Raw genomic sequence first — 18,022 nt, forward strand, 5'->3', positions numbered from 1 at the left:
TGGCCAGAGGGAAGTTCACATGGCAGCAGAGGCTCAACTCCAGGTGCTTTCAAAGCAGCCTTGGGGATGCAGAGCTCATCCCCAGCCCTCTCCCCAGCGTTCCAGCTGCCCCCTCCCCCCCAAATTCCGAGGGGAACACAAGCCAGCAGAGGACACATTGTTCTCCATCATCCAGAAATGGGTTTTATTCTCAGCCAAGAGACAGCAAGACTGGTGGCAGCCAGAGAACCACACGGCTGCCGGTAGAGTAGCCCCATGCTCTGAGGGGGACGGGAGGGGAGGAGCTGGCTGTCCACAGGGAGGCTCACTGGAGGTGGACCAACACTTGGGAAGGGGGTGTCAAGGTGATGATAGTGTTCCCGGGTAGGCCACAAGACTCCACAGGACAGCACAGTGATTGAATTCCAACACGTGAGGCAAGGCTGTGTCTGCCATATAGATCTATATATGTGTATATATGTATATATATGAGTATTTATAGATATTTATAGACCAGGGTAGGAGCGATATCACAGAGGGGCACAAGTTTTCACCAGTGTCACGCCTGGGTGTGTCGGCGTACCACTACAACAGACTTAGTCACGGAAGAGGGGTGTTGTGGAAGGAGGCCGGGGGAGGGTTGCCACTGTCAAGTCACAGAAGAGCCGTCCAAGCAGGCTTGGAAAGGTAAGTCTCCGAGGAGTGGGAGGAATCTGGTTAGAGGTCGAAGGGGGGCCTGGGGCTCTCAGGACGGGATGGACTTGCCTGACCCGATCGGCTGGCAGTTGGCGAGAAAGCGGAGAGAAAAGAGATGGAAGAGAAAAGAGGGGGGGGTGGAGGAAACTGGTAAGGCAAGAGCGGCCAGGGCAGGGGTGGGAAGAGGTGGCACGGGGGTGGCGGGGAGCAGAGAAAGGAGGGGAGGGGCTGGAGATGGGCGGGGGCCAGAGCTTCATAGGGAGTCTGGGGTGGCCACCCCACTACCACACACACTGGTCTCACACACCATCCAGGCAGTGCACCCACACCAGGACACAGGTACCACCACCACTGGGTTCCTGCTGACCCCCTCTTCTCTGACCACCACGTCTTCTAAGAAAGACCAGAGAACCCGGAGGGTGGCATGAACATGGGCAGAGCACTGGAGGCTCCTCTGGGTGATCAGAAAGCCTGGGGGGCCTTGGGGGAGACTTTGAGGGCTGGATGCCAGTGGCCACAGACTTATAAGTCTAAGAGGGGAGCCTCAGCTGGTCGGGGGGCTGCAGGTCGCGTAGGTGAGGCTGGACCCTTCCTGCTGGGGAAGAGCAGAAGAGAGTGAGGGGCCGAGGCAGAGTGGCAGACAGGTTCACTGGGTGGGTCTTGTGGCCCCGCTTGGGCTGTACTGGGAGAAGCTGACCTACCCTGGGCAAGGCTTAGGTCAGCGGACACCATTGTCCCCTTGGCTGAAAACTATAGGTCACCCCTAGGAGCAAAAGGCCAATGTCCAGAAGCCCGCTAGCTGGCTTAGGCGTTTGTGTCTAGGGCTAAGGACACTGCCACCAGCACCCAATGCCAGGCGGGGCGGGGTTGGCTGTCCCTGCCTCCCCTGTGAGTTGTGTTACGGGCCTGGGAGGCGGGTGGAGGAATAGGACGCATTATCAAATCCATGCTTTGGGGATTGGGTGACAGTCTTCATCTCAGAGCACAGCGTGGATTGCACGGTAGGAGGCGGGCCCCTAACCATCTCTGCTCTCCCCTTGGCTTTGGTTCCCAGGCCCCCCCTCAAGATAAGGTGAGAAGCTTTGGCTGCCTCAGAGTCCAGTCTCATACTGACCCCTCCAAGCTCCTCGCCCTGCACTATAAACTCTCCCTCTGCCTCTGATGCTCCAGAGAGCAGACATGTCTACCAGCTCGGACACAGAGCCTGTCTCGAGAGGTCTGGGGCAGCGGCACTGAGTCCCGAGGCTCGCTGGGGAGGGAGATGAGAGCCAGCTGGCAGCAAGGACAGAAAGAGGAAAGAGTAAGTCTGGAGTTGCAGAAGGGGGAGGGGGAGCCTGGCTCTGCAGACCCAGGTGTGCGCCCCATGTGGAGCTGGTGCAGCAGGGTAGACACACTTCATGCAGCGGGTGGAGAGGCTGTACCTACCGTAGCTGACGTTCCTCAGGGGTCACTGATAGTGATTCTGAAAGACAGCACGAAACCAACATGGCAGTTCACACGCACGGATGGGGCAGGCCTGTGGGCGGGGGCACGCACACGCACACGCCTGGGCGTGCACACATGCTGGGAGGCCTCACCGTCCTGCATGCACACGCTAACACACATGCCCACAAACAGCACGCATACACCCCACCCCCGGTGCCCTGCACCCTCACTGGCTGGCGCGTGCAGCATAGATCCGGGGCATGCAGCCGCTCGGCACACGGAAGCACGCGCAGGGCTGAGTCACAACACAGAAGCTCACCGCACACAGAGCCATGTGCACCAGCTCCCTGTACACTCGTGCGTGCCTGGTGTGCTCCAAAGGGGGCAGGGCTGGCTTCCTTGGGCTCCAGCTGTCATTACTCGGCCCAAGACCCTTCCACAGCTCCCTAGTGCCAAGGAGCACTTCTCTGGGGATTTTGAAGGGTCTCCCACCTACCCCACCTTTCCCAGGCCGCCACCTTGGATTCCTCTTTGATCTGTATTCTGCTCTGGCCAGCGGCTCTCCTCAACGCACCCACGCTGAACCTTTGCTGCACCCTGCCCAGATGCCCTGCCGATGCCTCACCAGCTGCCCCTCATCCCAACCAACCCCCCTCTGCAGTGAGTGGAGCTCACTTCCTTTCAGAAGTGCTCCCAGACTGATCTCTTCGCAGAGGCTGGGCCAACTATGTTAAGAAGACCAGTAAGAGAAGGAACCGTATGATAACCGTGCCCTGTACCACACCTCATGGAACCCTGGTGGCATAGTGGGTTTACGCGTTGGGCTGCTAACCGCAAGGCCAGCAGTTCAAAACTACCAGCTGCTCTGTGGAAGAAATGTTTTCTGCTCCCATAAAGATTGACACACTTGGAGTGGGGACCCAAAGCCCATCTGTAGGCAACTGGACATCCCCTTCAGAAGGGTCGCAGGGAGGAGATGAGCCAGTCAGGGTGTGATGTAGTAATGATGAGACATGCAACTTCCCTCTAGTTCCTAAATGCTTCCATCCCCCCGCCCCACTATCATGATCCCAATTCTACCTTACAAATCTGCCTAGGCCAGAGGATGTACACTGGTACAGATAGGAACTGGAAACATGGGGAATCCAGGATGGATGATCCCTTCAGGACCAGTAGTAAGAGTGATGATAATGGGAGGGTGGGGAGGGTAGGGTGGAAAGGAGGAACCGATTACAGGAATCTACCTATAACCTCCTCCCTGGGGGATGGACAACAGAAAAGTGGGTGAAGAGAGATGTTGGATGGTGCAAGTTATGACAAAATAATAATTTATAAATTATCAAGGTTTCATGAGAGAGGGAGGGTGCAAAATGAGCTGATGCCAGGGGCTTAGGTGGAGAGCAAATGTTTTGAGAATGATGAGGGCAATGAATATACAAATGTGCTTTACACAATTGATGTATGTGTTGATTGTGACAAGAGTTGTATGAGCCCCCAATAAAGTGATTAAAAAATATTTACACTCTTGGAAACTCACAGGGGCAGTTTTATATAGTCCTATAGGGTCAGAATGCACGAGGTAAGCAGTTCGCTTTGGGGGTTTATACCCCGAAGGATCTGAATTTGTGTTGGCAGTTAGCAAAGTGCTCCTATGGCTAGACTGGCAGTTAATGCAGCATCCCTAGAGCCACTGTGTCCCTTGGTTCTCACAGCAACCCTGCCATTGGTAGAAGGGAACCTGAGGCCCTGGAAGGGAAAGCAACTTGCCTCAAGTCCTAAGGTGAACCAGCATCTCTGACCAACCAAGCCATCTGCTTCTCAACCCCATCTGCTTCTTCTTCTTCCCCAATCCCCACCCCCATTTGCTTCTGATATCAGATCACCAGAGAGCATATTCCTCCCTGCTTTTCTCTGGATTTATGGCGGATAGACATTTCCCTCTGCCACTTCCTCCTACCCCAGCAAAATTCTGCAAATGTAAATGGATGCCATTGGTCTGGCGTGCTCTTCCTCAGAGAACGTGGCTGGTGGGGACAGGGTAGACTGAGACAGAGTTAGATACTGGTGGGGGATTTCCTTCACGGGGTCATGGATCAAAGGGTGTAGTGGAGCCATTTTCCTTGGAAATCTCTGAGAATGGGGGAGCCATCACCCATCCCTACCCCCACCCCTGCCAATTTGGTAGGCAGGGCAGGAGGTAGGAGGGGGAAGCTCCCAGACCCCTTTTGCAGAGGCTCTCTGCTCTACCCATGCCTGGGTGCCACTCACACACCTGTGTGCACGCCCACACACACACTGCACACCTCGCTCACTGGTCACACAGCCACCACCTCGCTTAAGTTCCTGGGGACCATCAAGGGAGCCCTGTGGGGAAGTGGAGGGACGGCACACAACCAGAGGTCCTGGTCCAGCCTGTTAGGCTCACCAGGGGCTGGGAGAGGAGTAGAGGGCGGAGTGGAGAAGGGAGGTAAGCGAGAAGGCAAAAGGAAGAATCCACGTGTGGAAGGGAGACAGGAGGGAAGCGCCATGCAAGTGCTGGAAAGAAGGGGGCAAGTGGGACGGACCCCACGGGCCCCTCCCCAGGAACGACCGCCGCCGGGACTCAGCGCTCTGTGGGGGCCAGGCCACGTCCCGCCAGCCTTGTGCCGTACACCCCATGGCTCCGGCACCCACCATCCGAGGGTCTTGGACAGAGGGCCAGCTCTGGTGGCCAGGGTGATGTCCTAGAATCCAAGGTCGGCTCTACCGCCCCGCACCCTTCCAGTTATGTCTAGCCGGGCGGCCACTCGCCGCACCCAGCCCCTACTCACCTGGGGACCCCGGGTGGGGCGCGGTTGGGGCGCGAGGGCACCTGGGGGGGAGGGCCGAAAGGATCAGGGGAAGCCCCCGGCCTGGAGGGCACGGGGGGTGCCCCCCCCAGGGTGGACCCAGCAGGCGGAGGCCCAGGAGCAGGGCCCCGCGACCCTGGCCGGGCTGGGGGCACGGCGGGGGCTCGGCGCTGCGGCGTGGGGCTGGACGTGGGCGACCTGCGAGTGACAGTGAGCAGGATACAAGCACAGGAGAGAGATGAATAGTTCTGCCCTGGTCAGAGACCCCGCCCTCAGCCCAGTGCTGGCCCCGCCCATGCACGCAAGCTCCTCCCTGCTGCACCCGGCCCCCAGCGGCGCCAACACCCGAGCCCCGCCCCGCTACGCAGCCAGCGCTCCACGGCAAGCCCCGCCCCGCATCAAGCCCCGCCCATCTCTAAACCCCGCCCCTCGCTCCAGGTGGGAGCCGCCCCGGTGACGCGGGCGCGCCACTGCCCGGTCCCGGTCCTCCTCCCGCGGGCCCCGGGCTGGGGGCTTTGGGGCCGTGGGGGCCGGCCCTGGTACCTGCGTCCGGTCGGTACGCTCTGCACCTGCAGCCAGGAGTCGTCCACAGGCGGGGGCATGGGCGTGCTGACGGTGGTCGTGTTGATGTCGCCGATGATGCTCAGAGCCTCCTTCAGTGCGTGGTACATGCGCAGCATCTCGTCGCGGCGCTGCGCCTGCTCGGCTGACTCCTCCATCAGAGTGTTCTGGTCCCCGCACGAATACAGGTTGGCTAATAGCTCCGAGAAGATGAACTCCTTGGTCTGCGGGCGGGCGAGAGACAGGGGCTGAGACCTGACGCTTGAGCCATTATGCACGGGGCGCTGGGCCCTGTTAGCTCTCTGTTGCGAGCCTGGGGGGCATTTGGAGTTTCATAAGCAGCTTCATCATGCCCCAAACTCGAAATGTACCCCTGCCGCCCCTTTCTCAGATTTTGGAAGACTGAGAGGAAAAGTGACAGATCTGGGAGGAGGTGCCACGAGGGCGCCTGCCTATTTGGTTCCTCCGCTAAAATGGGGGTGGGGGCTGTTCCCTTGGCAAGGGAGCACTCTCTACTGGGCCCAAATGAAGATGAGAACAGAACGTTTTCTGAACCCTGGAGAAACGAGCAACAAGTTTGAACGTACACCGGATTGGGCTCACCTCTGCGACTCTGGCACCAAAACCCAAACCCAAACGCATGGTGACCCTGTAAGGACAGGGCGGCACTGCCCCTGTGAGTTTCTGAGACTGCAACTCTTTAGGGGCGAGAAAGCCCAGTCTTTCTCCCCAGAAGAGGCTGGTGGGTTGCAACTTGGTGACTGCAGTCAACAGCCCAAATGCATCACCACCACCTCTGCTGAGCTGTGGTTTCCTTCCACAGGGCGAGTCTCTTTAGCTCATTATTCAGATGGTAGTGTGCCTTTATGCACTTTATATGCATTTGCCCCTTGACCCTGTGAAGCTGATGCGGTCGCGGCGATTCATACTTTACATGTGAGGCCATAAGAGATTCAGACAGGCTCGTTCATTTGCTCAGCCACACTAGGAATTTCCAGCAAAATCATGTTTTCAAGAAAGTTGCCCTTTCTCCTGGGGCCATGCTTTTTGTACAGGTCTGGGAGTTCTCAAAAGAGTCTTGCTCCTGGACCTTTCCAGACCTACTGAATCAGAACTCCTGACTGGTGGGGGTGAGGGTGGTGGGGGTAGGGGTGGGTGGTGTGTGTGTGTGTGTGTGTGAGAGAGAGAGAGAGAGAGAGAGAGAGAGAGAGAGAGAGAGAGAGAGAGAGAGAGAGAGAGAGAGAGAGAGAGAGAGAGAGAGAGAGAAAGAGAGAGAGAATCGGTATTTTGGCCAGGTTCAGCTCCCCAGGTTCAAATGCACAGTGATGGTGGAGAATGCTGATATTGGATATGTTGCCTGGAAATGTCTGAGGCCTAAGTGAAGGGTGAGGGTGGAGGGGCTCCTGGTATCTGAGGATCAACCTGAAGTGCATCACAAACCTGGGGCAAAATGAGAACGGGATTGCCTCTAGATTCTTTCTGGCAGATCTCTCACTGCTTCCACCTTAGTGACCCCTTTCTGGGCTAGCGCATCCAGCCTGAGAGGCCCACTGGTAGTATAAGGGGCCCACTGGAATTCCCAGGGGATGCCAGAGACAGGGTCAAGTAGAGCTGCCTATGATAAGGGCATGCTCTGGCCAAGAAGGGCGCCCTGGTGGTGTAGTGGTTATGGTGTAGCATGAGTTGGGCTGTGATCTGCAAGGTCATCAGTTTGAAACCACCAGCTGCTCCTTGGGAGAAAGATGGGGCTTTATATCTATTCCCGTTACAAGAGAGTTAAAATCTCAGAAACTCACAAGGGGCAGTTCTATCCTGTCCTATAGGGTCGCTCTGAGTTGGCATTGATAAAATGGCAGTGCGTTTTGTTTTGAGTTTTTGGACCAAGTGAGAGCCTTGGAGGGGGCCTGGGTGAAGATATATGTGAGGCTATGTTGGGTGGGGGCTCCCTCCTCAGGGACTGTGGATCGCGGGGGTCAGCATGTGCTGTCTGCATAAGAACTGTGTTTTCTCCCAGGCCTGGGCTTACAGGCTGTACCACGCACCAGACCTTGTCCCACTACTCTGGACCATGCCTTCCTCCAGCCTTTGCCCAGTGTTCTGGACTATGATCCCCTGCCTCTGGCCCCCTCTCCTCTCTTGACAGTTCTGGCCTCAGAGGTGTGGCTCATGCAACCGAGGTGCTGAGTTTGAATTTGAATATAAATTTAACGACTGAAACTCGATTCATTTATCAGAGAAATTACTTTTCCAAATTTATGTCTGGAACAGCATGGCTATGTGAATCTACATTTTCAACTGTAAATTTCAGGAAACCTAAATATAGATCAAGTTTTTGCAATGAAAATTTAGGGACCGAATCAGATTTGGAAAATTTAGCACCTCCCTAAAAAGGTCGCAAATTGTTTAACTATTGGGTCTACATTTCTATGTTGAAACTGGTATTTTGGATATATTGAGTTAAATGAAACATATCACGACCTTGAGTTTTGTTTCTTTATGCTTTTTGGTGGGTTTTTTTGATGTGACTACTAGAAAATGTAAAATTAACACTGAAGCTGCCATCATTTTTAGTGGACAGCTCCGGTCTGGCGCAGGCCTCCCCCCCCAACCTGGCCCCCGTGCCAGCCGCTCCGGCTGCACTGGCCATCTGCCTCAGGGCCATAAGGGCAGCCCTCCCGATGCAGCGAGCCACTCACGTTGTTGATCATGAGGTGCATGATGGTCTTCGGCATGAGGTCCCGCACAGTCTTGTTGACGATAGCCATGTACGAGTCCACCAGGTTTCGAATGGTCTCCACCTGCCGCTCCAGCTGTGGGTCCATGGAGTGCATGAAGTTGTCCGAGCCGTTCTCTTCGGTCTCACTGGCCTGCCGTCGGAAGCAGAAGGGCATCAGGGTGGCCCAGTCTACCCAGCCTAACAAGGCCCCTGCCAGGCTTTGGCCCCTGGCCCAGGTCTCAGCGCCTCCACGGGTGCCAGGAACCCTGAGGCACAGAAAGGAGAAGGGCCTGGCCAGACCACACAGCCACCCGGCTCCTCACATGCTCTGGGGCTCTGGACTCCGCCCATCCCACCGTCTCTCAAAACCCCCAGACTCCCTTTCTTTAGCCTTTGTCTTTGACCCATGGCCACGGACTGCATTCCGATTCATGGGAACCCTGTGGAGGGCTCCGGAGGCGGTAACTGTACAGGAGCAGACAGCCTCGCCTTTCTCCTGAGGACTGACTGGTGGGTTTGAACTTCCGACCTTGCAGTTAGCCGTGCAAAGCCTCACCCACCAGGCCACCAGGGCTCCTTTGATGTGACATTAGTGCCCAGAATCGGGCTTCTGTTTTCTAATCTGGAATAAGCAAAGCAGCCCTCCATGGTGTCTTGGGTTTCTCTCTGATTCTAAGGATGGGGCTAGCACCGGGCTGGGAGAAGCCTGGCAGAAGGCAGGGGCAGGGCACACTCACTTTCTCCTTGTCCTGGGAGGCCCACGCCAAGGCCACAAAGCACCAGCATCGCCACCAAGAGGATGGGTGAGCACAGCCGAAGCAGACACACACACCAAGGAAAGAGGGAGAGGCTGAGTGAAGCCAGGGCACTGCCTCCCAGCTGGAGACAGTGCCACAGTGAGAGGGGCCACGCTGCTGCAGGAGAAGGCAGTCCAAAGAAACCACCACCACGGGAAGAGGGTGCAGGAAACGCCTTTGAGGGCACATAAAACTGCATTGGAAAACCTCACACCAGGGCAGGTGGGGCTGGGGACCCCTGACACTGCTCAGCCCAGCAGAGGCTCAGAGACATGGCACATGGCTCGGCACCTCCAGGGGACCTTTGTATGAGCAGCTAGCTTTGACCCTCGCCGCCCGGCCACTCACCCCAACGCGCTCCGGGTACACGCCAGCCCTCAGAAAGGAGGCCTTCCAGCTGTCCACCTCCTCCTGAGTCTCACAGGCCAGTTCCAGCTGCCGATAATCCTTGTACACGTTCCTGGGAGATGGGCAGGTGGTGAGGGGAGACGGGCAAGCCCATCCTCTTGAGTGGCTCAGAGCACACTTGCATGCTTGGGTGGCGGGGTCACCAGGCCTGGAGTTCAGGCCCGGCTTGTTTGTTTCCCACATGTCTGACCCAAGACGCTGAGGAAGCCTCTTTCTAGGTGCCTGGATTCTAATAACCATCCCTGCCTCCTAGGGTCACTGTGAGGAAAACAAGCAAACTTGCTGCCACGGAGCCAAGTCTGACTCAGAGTCACCCTACAGGACAGGGCAGACCTGCTCCTGTGGGACTCCAAGAGACTGAAATGCTACATGGGAATGGAAAGCCTCATCTTTCACCCATAGAGTGGCTGATAGTTTCAAACTGCTGACCTTGTGATTAGCAGCCCAACCCATAACTACTCTGCCACCAGGGTTCATGGGGGGGGGGAGTTAGGAAAATGAGCAGTAGAATGCTTAGAAAGGGGCTGAGCCCTCCCTTTTACTGAGGATGCAGGACAGTGCGGGCCCTGGCCTAGGTCTCTGGCCCCAGGTTCCCTGAGGACTCCCAGAGGTGGCCTGCATCAAACTCTCAGCTCTGACTAGGAGATGACCCAGTAGACTCAGCCCTGGATGGGGAGGTGAGAGGGCAGGCATTAACTACCGCCCCACTGGACTCTGAGCCCCAGGAGCTAGGAACCAGGGGGCTCCTGGGCTCTTTTTTGTCCTTAGGACCTGGCAGACTGCCTCACACAGCACAGGCACTGAATGAGGGGCTGCAGAAGAAAGCGGGGTGGGGAGCACTCTGCAGGCTTTGTAGTTCAGAGCAAGACAGCAACACAACATGATGGGCGATTCTGGGCCGGGGGCAGGTTCCTGCCCTCCCTGCAGCTACATGTCCCCCGTCCCATCCCTTCCCGAGGGCTACTCCATGAGGGTGACTGGCTGAAGGCACCTCTGCTCCGTGTTAAAGAGGGCAAAGATATGCTTGCTTGACATGAAGCCCTTCTCCACGTCCCGCAGCTTCAGGTTGTCCACGGACAGCATGTATTTCTTCTCCTTCTCCTGTGGAGAGGGGCAGGAGGTGAGCTGGCTTCCTTGCTGCCACTCCCGCTCCCTAAGAGTGCTCCAGCCTGCCCCTGAGTCCAGGCCCCTCATGGAGGAAGGCCACCATAGGCATGGTGCCTAAGTCCTTCCCATGCCCTCTGCAGAGGAGCGGGCCCTGGAGCACCCCCCTCCCCCCAGCCTCCTCAAGCAAGCCCACATACTGGCCAGCCAGGGTGACCCCCAGTCAGGGACCCTGCCTGCCTGCTAGGCTGCAGGGCTTGTTTTGGATAAGGCTCTGACTTCATTTCCTGACTCAGAGTCAGGGAAGAAGGGGCCAAGTAGCCCCTCGGGTCTTCAAAGGGCTGGCTCAGCCCACTCCCCCACCAGCCAGCCGTGTGTTAGCCATCAGGCCCCCAGCTCGAGTCCGGGGACGTGTGTCGATGTGTGCCACATGTACACAATTGTGCGCATGTATACACACAGGCAAGCTCCAGGACACGCTTCAGCGCCATTTTGGGTACTGCATTTTCAGTATGCATTTTTGGGTGCACACACGTGTCTGGGCCGCCAGCCAGCATGAATGAGTGTGTGCTCCGTGCAGTGGGGTGACTACGATCGGTGTTAGCTGCACATATGTGTACCAAGTCTAAGTGGGCACGTGTTTGCAGGCGTGGGCCTGTGGGCCATGTCTGTGGAAGGGGCTGCATAGGAGGGGGCTTAAAACAGCTCGAGGAAAAAAATGCCATTATCTTTCGATCCACTTTCTAGGAAGCCTTTGAAGCCCCACTCCCCACCCCCCACGTTTGGCTTTTCTGTGGGCACTGGGGGAGAAGTACGTGAATATGTGGCGAGATGGATGTGCGTTTCGCCTGTGTGTACGTGTGTATACCAGTATAAGCAGACGTATGTCTAAGAGAAGGGAGTCGGGGTGCAGTCTGGGAAGGTCTTTGTTGTCTATACCAGGCGTGTCTACCTAATGTCACAGGACCCTGCGCCAGGCTACAGGGCTGGGGGCTGGGGTGGGAGCTGGGGGCTTTTATGAGTTTCAAGGACTCAGAGGACTTGGGCGGGAGCCCCACTCAGCATCTCAGGTGGAGGTGCTGAGTTTAGAAGGACCTTGCTCCCCCCCAGCCCCCCAGCATCACCCTGCCCACTCCCCTCTGCCCCCTGCCCCCGCCTAGCCTGCCACATAAAAGCCTTCTTTATGCCAGGCGGGTGGCCGGCAGCCCCAGAGGGCGGCTGGGGGAGGAGAGGAGGAAGTTGCACACGCGGCCAGGCCAGGGAACATCTGGAACCGCTGGAGGGAGGCCCCGCCGCCCAGCCGCCGCTGCCCGCCTGCGCTCTGGGTTGGACACTAGGTAGGAGCGGCCTCCTCCCCCCACCCCTCCCTTCCTGTCGGCTCAGCCCCCTCCCCAGGCCCCTCCTTCGCAGCCACAGCGCCCGTCACCCTGCCACGTCAAAGGAGGCAGAAGGGGAGTCTGGAGCAGAGGGGACCACGGCGGGCGGCCGCGGGGCTGGGCTGGGGCAGGAGGGGTGCTTGGATTGCCAGAGGCTGGGCCCGAAGTTCCCGCTGGATGGACAGATCCTGCTGCCTGGACAGACCCGAGGACACCTCCACTCCGTCTACCCAGTGTTTAGACTATCTGTTCAGGACTCCCAATTGTACAGTAGTCTGCACATTGGTTAGGCTGGGCTGGGTTAGACCCTCGGCGCCGCGGACGCTGGAGTGCTGCTCGGACCCCTCCGCCATGCCATCCCGGAGCCCAGCCGGCGACCTGGGGCAGGGGCTTGGGAGCACGGGAGGGCTGGGAGGAGGCGCAGAGGGCTGTGGGACGGACAGGGTGAGTAGTGGGGATGGAAGACTGAGAGGCGGGGTGGGGGTGTCAGTGAGGGCTGGGGGTTTGGACGGCAGCCTCTCTGCCCAGAGGTGTCCCCTTGACACCAAAGACCAGAGTGATTGGGTGGTGGAGGGGAACCCCCACTGGCCATACTCTCTTCAAGTCCCCAACCGTCCTGGTTTAAAACTCAACTTATCCTCCGCCCCACCCCCCACCCGCCCCACCCCAATTCACCTTGAGACTCACATTCCCACCACGAAGGCACACACATTCACAGGTCCAGACTTTAACACTTCAAGCACACACCCACATCACAAGTGCACACACGCAGTTGTGCACACAGAAACACCTCCCCACACACAATAGGCAATGCTCTACACACACACACACACACGCGCGCGCCTGATAGCCTAACCGAATGCATATTTCACATCCTCCCCTCCCTCTGGGACCCCACCCCCCAAACACAGACATCATGAGGCTACACACCAAGCACACACAAATGCACCCTCTCCAGCCCAAACACACACGCAAACCCTCACACACACCCACAGCCTCACACACACCCTTCACCCCTCATGACCCACGCTCCATTTCCACCCCCTCCCCAGCACACACACACACACACACACACACACACACACACACACCAAGCATTCACAGGAGAAACAATTCTGATGCACACACAGAGCTCAAGACAGACCCATCCACACAGCCAAGGAGCCAGGGAGCCCCTTTCAGATCCATCACCCCCCAAGCCACCCTGTCCCTGTATTAGGAGCCCCCAGATGAGAACACAGGAGTTGTAGGACCAGTGGTCAGGGCCCCCAGCCCTGGAAGGTGTCTATGAAGCCTGACTGAGCAGAGCAGGAAGTGACCCCCACTACTGGCCCCACACCACGCCACCTCACACCCTCCCTTCCAGGGCCCCTGGCTCTGGCAAGAGGCGAGGCCCCGTTGGAGTAATGAGGTCCAGATGGCTTGGCACCCCCAACCAATGACGACACAGGTCCCGCCCCACCCGCCCACCCTCCCGAGGTGGGAAGGGGCAGCCCTACCCAGGGAAGACTTGGAGGAGGACCAAGGAGGGGCTTAGAGCCCAAAGTCACAGGCCCTCTCCCCAAGCTCCACTCTCCCCTTCCCAGTACCTTGTGCCCTGCCTGCAGGCCTTCAGGAAGAAGAGGGTCCCTTCCCCCACCGGGTGGCCAGCTGGCGTTCATTACCACAAGTTCCCGCTCTCACCCCCGCCCCCCCCCCCCCCCCCCCGCAGTCCTCCCCTTCTCTCTGGTCACCTCTGGAATCCAGATGTGGAAGCCAAATAGACTGATTCTTAAAGGAGACCAATGACTGGGAGGGGACTGCGGGGGCTCCTCTGTGTGCTCCCATGGGTAGGCACCATCACTCTGTCCCCCTCAGCCTGGAGAGACCCTGGACATCCCCCAGTGGACAGCTGGAGTCTAGGGGGCTGGGGGGGGCAGGGCTTAACAGGATGTCTTGCACCGCGGCTCTCATGTGTGCCATGGGCCTGTGGGGACCACAGAGAAGCGGCAAGGCACGCCCTGAAGTGGGAAAACAGGAAGCCTTCCCAATCAGGGAGGGCTACCCAGACCCCCGCACCCTCTCTCCAGGCCCTCAGCCCCCAGCCCACAATCCAAGCTATCTTCTCCTACAGCCTGGGCAAGAGGGGTCACCTGCCTCTAATCCCGCGTCCACCTCCCCCCATGGGGCTTTGTTGTAGGGTTTTATTTTAACCACCTTTGAGTAGTCCTGACTGCTCCAAGCTCATGGTCAGGTCTAAGCCCAGCTCTGGTCACCCGCTGGCCCCTTGATGACCTGACCGGGGCCCTGAGCTCACCTCATCGTCCTTGTACCAGGACAGGTTTTCGGCTGTCAGCACAAACCAGTACTCCTTAGAGCCCCCCTTCATGATGCCGATATTGTTGATAGTCAGCCAGCCCTTCCGGATGACCTGGAGGGGGTGGCCGGGGAGGGGGTGTCAGTGGACAGGGACCAGGCTTCCCCATGGAGGACCCCATGGTAGGCAAAGATGCATTCACAAGCTCACCCCCTCCCCAGCTCTTGGAGGCCTGATTGGTCAGGGAAGGTGGGGGCCAGACCTGCCCTGGCTTGCACCACAAGCGAAGAGACTGGGAAACAGAGGGAGACAGAGGTCCACTCAGGCTAGAGAGCCTTTGAACAGTCCGAGCGTTCTGAGTGAGGGGCCTGTGGCCTCAGGAAGAGGTGAGTTCCCCATCACTGAAAGTGTGCAAGCAGTTTATGTGGCAGGTGGGGTGAGACAATTCCGACTTCACTTTCAGCTTAAGATCCGATTTCTTCTAAGGCTTTTTCCGTAATCTCAGGGACTTTGTGCACAGTGTTGCATCTACCTTGAAAACACTTTGCCCCACCCCACCCCCATTTTGACTGGCACATTCCCACTCACCCTTCAGGTACCAGCTCAGAGTCACATTCTCAGACAAACCCTGTTTGACTCTCCAGCACAGACCAGAACCCCCATTTTCACCCGTCATCGTTCCCTCAAGTTGCCCCTGAACTTAACCAGGTGTGTGATTATCTGTGGGTGTAAGCCTCCTCTGCTGAGCTCTGAGCACTCTCGTCCACTGGTACAACCTGGCGCATCGCAGGGCGTCTGGCAAACACGCAGAGATCCATCAGCGTTGGTGGGGGGCCATCAATGAAGGCTCTATCCTAAGAGCCTTTGGGCCCCGGGCCCAAGACAGGGATTGGGTAGTAAGGGGCAGAAGCTGAGCCAGGAAGGGCCCAGTTTTACAGTAGGAGGCAAAGTTCTTCTTTCACGGCAGGGGGCAGCTGTTACTAGAACTGTCTGGAGCCATCGGCACCCGCCAGGGTCATTTCCCAGGCCCTGGTGATGCACCAGGCCTGAAACCAAGGGTAAAGGAGCTGCTTCTCCCCTCCCTGACTCACTCACTCCTGGCTTCTCCTCTAAGCAGTCAGAGAAGACCCCGAGGCAGGTTGGGGGCTTACAGGAAAGCCCCAGACCTCAGCTGGTTTCTGCGGTCCTCAATGCCCGCCTGGAGCCCTCCTGACCCCCCAAGACTCTTATAGGAGCTCAAGTCACACAGCTTCTATGTCAGTGAGCTGAACACACAGCCGTCTCATCAGTTCACAGAACACGATAGCAAGATCCCAAAGGTTCCTCTCCTGTGCCTGTCCTGGGATTTGACCAGCTGACCTCATCACTCTGCTGCCTGCCTGCCAGGAATTGCACCATTGTCTTCCTTCTGGCCAGTCCCAGTTTGCTCTCCTCCCCGCTCATCCAACCCCACTTCAGAGCCCCTACACCAAGGACCTTCTACATCCCCAACTCCCACCTGGCTTAGACTCTCAGGGACCCTGCCTGCAGGACAAGCTCTCCACCAGGCAAAGGCAGCCTCTGATTCCTGCCCAGGGCCAAGCACATGGTAGGCACCTGTGAGTATCTATTCTGCTAAGTTCCTACTGTGTGCCAGGCTCTAGACTGGAGCTCGAGGACTAGTGATGGACAAGACAGCCCCAGCCCCTGACACATGGAGCCGGGGTGGGGGGTAAGGGGGAAGGGAAGGAAACATTACACCCACACTCGCATACGCAGCTAGACGAGCACAAAGAAACTATTCCTGTGGAAGCTACAAGAAGGACAAAGCTCGGGACTCTCCACGGTGCTGAGAAAGGGCCCTGATAAATAACGTCCCCACAGAGAGAGATCTGAAGGGTGGGGAGCAGGGAGCCAGGTAAGGAGGTGCTCCCCACTCCCCACTCTGGTGGAGCTGGCTGTCAACCTCTTAAAGGCATGTCCTTCCATCCATCCACCATCCGCCCTCCCCATCCATCACCCACTCACCCAACAGATGCTTAAAGAGCACCTACTCTGTGCTATGCCTCTGCTGGGCAGTTTTGCACCCGCCTCCCTGCCTGGTCTGGCCACCTGAAGCAGACGGTTGGCTCCTGCACACTGTTGGGCATACTGACAGGACTATGTGCGTGGCTAGGTCTTGCCTCTGGCCTGAGAGCATATGTGGAACCTCCCACTTATTATTGTGTGGGGGTGGCTTAAGCCAGAGGGGGGTCCTCTTCCCGCTGTACTTTCATCTGTCCATCCCCCCCTACCAATCAGTCCCCTCCGCCCCTCACTACACAAGCCAAGAGCCCCGGTCCTGGTACTCACCAGAATCTCATCCTGCAAAGAGGTAACCATAGCAACCAGGAGAAGCATAGGGAGAGAGGAGAGAGGGTTACTGAGGTAGGGTGGGAGGCTTGTGGCTGGCAGCTGGCAGGCTCACTGGCCCCCACGGGACCCTTCCCCTCAGGGGAGGGGGCTCTCAGAGCTTGGTGTCCTTCCCTCAGGCTGGGACACGGGGGTCTACTCACCTGGTTCCCGGAAGCCTTCTTCTTACTCATCTGGCTGCTTCTCTGCTGAGCACTGAAGGGGAAGGAGGGGAGGGATCTCAGCAGCCTCTCGGAAGGCTAGCCCAGCAGGTTTGGGTCCTACACATGCACACCCAGCCTCCCCAACTCACACAATAGGTGTTGCACTCTACCCAAGGATCACTCACTTGGCAAAGCCTATGAAGTCCTCGTGGTTGGTGTTCATGTAAGCCAGCTCAATGTCAATGAGGAGCATGACCTTGCAGGGCACACGGGCCAGAGGGCAAATGAAAGAGACATGGCACAGAGTTTAAAGAGGAAGGACCAGCTAGGAGGAAAATTCTTACGGGGCGTAGAAAATCTTAGCGTCCATAATAAAACAAGAGCCCCCACAAATCAGTGACAGCAAGGCAAGCCACGCATGTCAGAATAGTCAAAGAAAAGGAATGGGTAATTGCACAAGAAATGTAGACAGCCAGATATATATGTAAAAAACAAACAAACAAAACCCCAAACTGCCCACCCGTATGAACCATAACAGAAATGTGAGTCAGTCACAACGAGGCTCTGTTTACCCTGTCCAGTAAAGAATCCGTGTGGATGCCGGTGAATGGGGGCGTGCTGCAGGGAGGGGAGCTCTGCTATATACTGTCGGTGGGAATGCCAAAGAGGGCAGCCTGGCAGCATGCAGCATCCAAATGCCCTGGAACTCTCTCACGAGTGCTGTGAGCATGGGTGTGGCCCAGGGGCTCAACGCAGTGTAGTTTGTAAAAGAGATCAACTGGGTGCCAACCATAAGGTGAAATGGGGTGGGGGAGGGAGTCAAGAGAGCTGATGTCAAGGGGTTCAAGAAAGAAGAGAAGTTTCTTCTCGGTGTTTTCTGTTCTGGCTGGCTGGAAACCATTTGTGGAAGCAATCGTACGATCCTGCTTGAGGCGATTGAACTGTGGAATGATATGATACTGTATTCGCTCCCAATAAAATGTTTTTGTTTTAAAAAAAAAGGTAAACTAGATAACCAAATTCACTACCACGGAGTCCACTGTGACCCATGGCAGCCCTACAGGGCAGAGTCTGAAACAGCGACTCTTGAGGGAGAAGAGAACCTCGCCTTTCCCCTGTGGAGGGACTGGCGGACTCGAATCGCTAACCTCACAGTTAGCAGCGCAACGTGTAACCACTGTGCCACCAGGGATCCTCAACATAGGGGACCCTACCCTCTAAGCCACAAAGCACTTTGAAGCTTGGCTGCTTTGAAAGAATGCAGAAAGGTCCCAATGTTCTGGCTGTGGCAAGATCCTCCCC

The 18,022-nt window shown here is 57.2% G+C and overlaps 1 protein-coding gene across 4 annotated transcripts in view; it reads right to left on the minus strand.

Moving 5' to 3' along the window:
• Positions 1–925: 925 nt before the first annotated feature.
• The window catches only part of DNM1 (dynamin 1), a 45,734-nt gene continuing 28,637 nt past the window's right edge, over positions 926–18,022 (minus strand). The window contains exons 12-22 of one of the 4 annotated variants that reach the window (XM_075560722.1): positions 16,906–16,976; positions 16,721–16,772; positions 16,518–16,529; positions 14,187–14,300; positions 10,402–10,511; positions 9,351–9,462; positions 8,186–8,356; positions 5,472–5,713; positions 4,911–5,126; positions 2,101–2,137; positions 926–1,267 (exon numbers count right to left, since the gene is read on the minus strand). In XM_075560722.1, coding sequence (XP_075416837.1) covers positions 2,116–2,137; positions 4,911–5,126; positions 5,472–5,713; positions 8,186–8,356; positions 9,351–9,462; positions 10,402–10,511; positions 14,187–14,300; positions 16,518–16,529; positions 16,721–16,772; positions 16,906–16,976 — 1,122 coding nt within the window. In that variant the 3' untranslated portion in view covers positions 926–1,267; positions 2,101–2,115. Of the gene's footprint in view, positions 1,271–2,100; positions 2,138–4,910; positions 5,127–5,471; positions 5,714–8,185; positions 8,357–9,350; positions 9,463–10,401; positions 10,512–14,186; positions 14,301–16,517; positions 16,530–16,720; positions 16,773–16,905; positions 16,977–18,022 lie in introns of all 4 variants that reach the window. The other 3 variants (XM_075560720.1, XM_075560719.1, XM_075560721.1) reach the window with 3 other exon arrangements.

Source organism: Tenrec ecaudatus, chromosome 10 (assembly GCF_050624435.1).
Source record: "Tenrec ecaudatus isolate mTenEca1 chromosome 10, mTenEca1.hap1, whole genome shotgun sequence".
In the NCBI taxonomy this organism is placed as follows: domain Eukaryota; kingdom Metazoa; phylum Chordata; class Mammalia; order Afrosoricida; family Tenrecidae; genus Tenrec; species Tenrec ecaudatus.